This window comes from Tupaia chinensis, unplaced genomic scaffold (genome assembly GCF_000334495.1).
Source record: "Tupaia chinensis unplaced genomic scaffold, TupChi_1.0 Scaffold138619_1, whole genome shotgun sequence".
Classification (NCBI taxonomy): Eukaryota; Metazoa; Chordata; class Mammalia; order Scandentia; family Tupaiidae; genus Tupaia; species Tupaia belangeri.
Window position 1 is genome coordinate 1,183,788 of NW_006198512.1, and position 1,651 is coordinate 1,185,438.

Consider the following 1,651-nt stretch of genomic DNA (forward strand, 5'->3'; position numbering starts at 1 on the left):
TCCCTGCCGTGGGGTCTGGGGGCTGCTGGCTGCCCCCCTCCGCCTTGGTGCTCACGTCATCACGGGGCTGGCCCGCCATTGGGGGTTGCCTCAGCCCGGAAGGTAGCCATGGGGCCGGAACGCGCCTCTGTGTGGGCCAGCAGTGCCAGCCCGGCCCTGCCGGCGGCGTCCAAGCGAGGAGGTGGTCCGGCCCGTGTAGGCCAGTCCCCAGGGTAGCTGTGTTTATCTCTGTACCTCAGCGTCGAAGAATGCCTAGGGGGAGCTGGCACTGTGACCCTGCACATGAGGAGTGATGTCAGGCGTGGGGAGGTGAGGGACGAGCAGAAGTGGGGTGATCCTGAGGGACAGGTGGGCCGTGCTGGGTACCTGCACCCCACCACGCAGCAGCTCCCTCCCCCGCCCGTCAGACCTGGCCTCTCTGGGCACACCGCGACCCTCTGCAGATGAGGAAGCACGTGGCCATGCGCCCTCAAACCCGCTCCTCCCAGGGTGTGGGCTTGGAGGGGAGGCTCTGGGGCACGTCCCAGTGTGGAGAGGAGCCCTTCGCCAGCTGTTGGACAAGTGTGGAGATGGAGGGAGTGCAGCTGGTGGTGATCCCCATCTCCGAGGGGTGCAAGAGGTTGGGCAACCCCCTCCCACAGGGCTGGGGAGAGCACTGACATGGGCTTGGCGGGGGGACCAGGGCTCTGACTTTGAGCTGACGTCTCTCCAGAGTTCTCATATGGGGGTGCACCCCGCAGCCTCCCCTGAAGCCCTGTCCTCCCCTGCTGCCTCCCCTGTGGCACGCAGTCCCATTGGGCCCCAGCCTACCTACAATGGGGGCCTCTGCTGGGGCGAGACCCCACATCGATCCCCAGAGCTTCCCCATGACTCTTCATGGCGACCCCAGGAAAGCCAGTCAGAAATAACGTGCCAGGGCTGGCCCTATGGCCTCGTGGATAATGGATTCAGACCCCATATGACTGACTGGTTCAAGACCCAGCCCCGGTGGCTTAAAAAACACGCTAGCCCGTGTGTGCCCCAAATCTGACGAGGTGGAGAAATGGAGGAGAAGGGATTGTGGTGTGACCGTGCCCCAGTGGGGGGTGCTTTCTCCCTCTCCCTGGTGAGCGCACATGGCCCCCTGGCAATCTAAAGAAAAACAGAATCGCTGCGCCATACCCCATTCTGTAGACGAGGACACCAGGAGAGCAGGTGTGACAGCTACTGTCCAGACACTGTGGTGCAGGGCAGGCACCAGCTCTGTTGGTCGGACTGTGGGGAGCTCAGGGGTACTCGGGGACGACCCTCCTTTCTGGCCCGTAGGCACCTTCGCTGCAGTGACCTGCCCCAGGGGCTGCAGACTGGGGCTTGGGGGTGTGGGTGGGTTTCCAGTTCCGCCATAAGGCTGCACGTGCTCCTGCCAGTGCCACTCCCTGTCCTCGTCCAGCGTGGAGCTCTTGCAGGGCTCACTGTGGGCAGCTCAGCTCTCAGCCCCCCTGTCCCTGTCTCCTCCCCTGCCCCAGTGACTTGTTCTGTGTCCCTACAGTGGAGTCCTCATCTTCCAGCAACACACCAGGCTCTGACCGGGACGAGGGCCCTGTGGCCTCAGACTCGTGTGCGGCCCCCAGAGCCCCCCAGGTAACAGCAGCTTCTTGGACCTGCTCTTCCG

The 1,651-nt window shown here is 64.1% G+C and overlaps 1 protein-coding gene across 1 annotated transcript in view; it reads left to right on the forward strand.

The window, feature by feature from the left end:
- The window catches only part of WNK2 (WNK lysine deficient protein kinase 2), a 157,507-nt gene that overhangs the window by 117,487 nt on the left and 38,369 nt on the right, over nucleotides 1-1,651 (forward strand). The window contains 1 exon segment of the mRNA XM_014592804.1: nucleotides 1,529-1,620. Coding sequence (XP_014448290.1) covers nucleotides 1,529-1,620 — 92 coding nt within the window.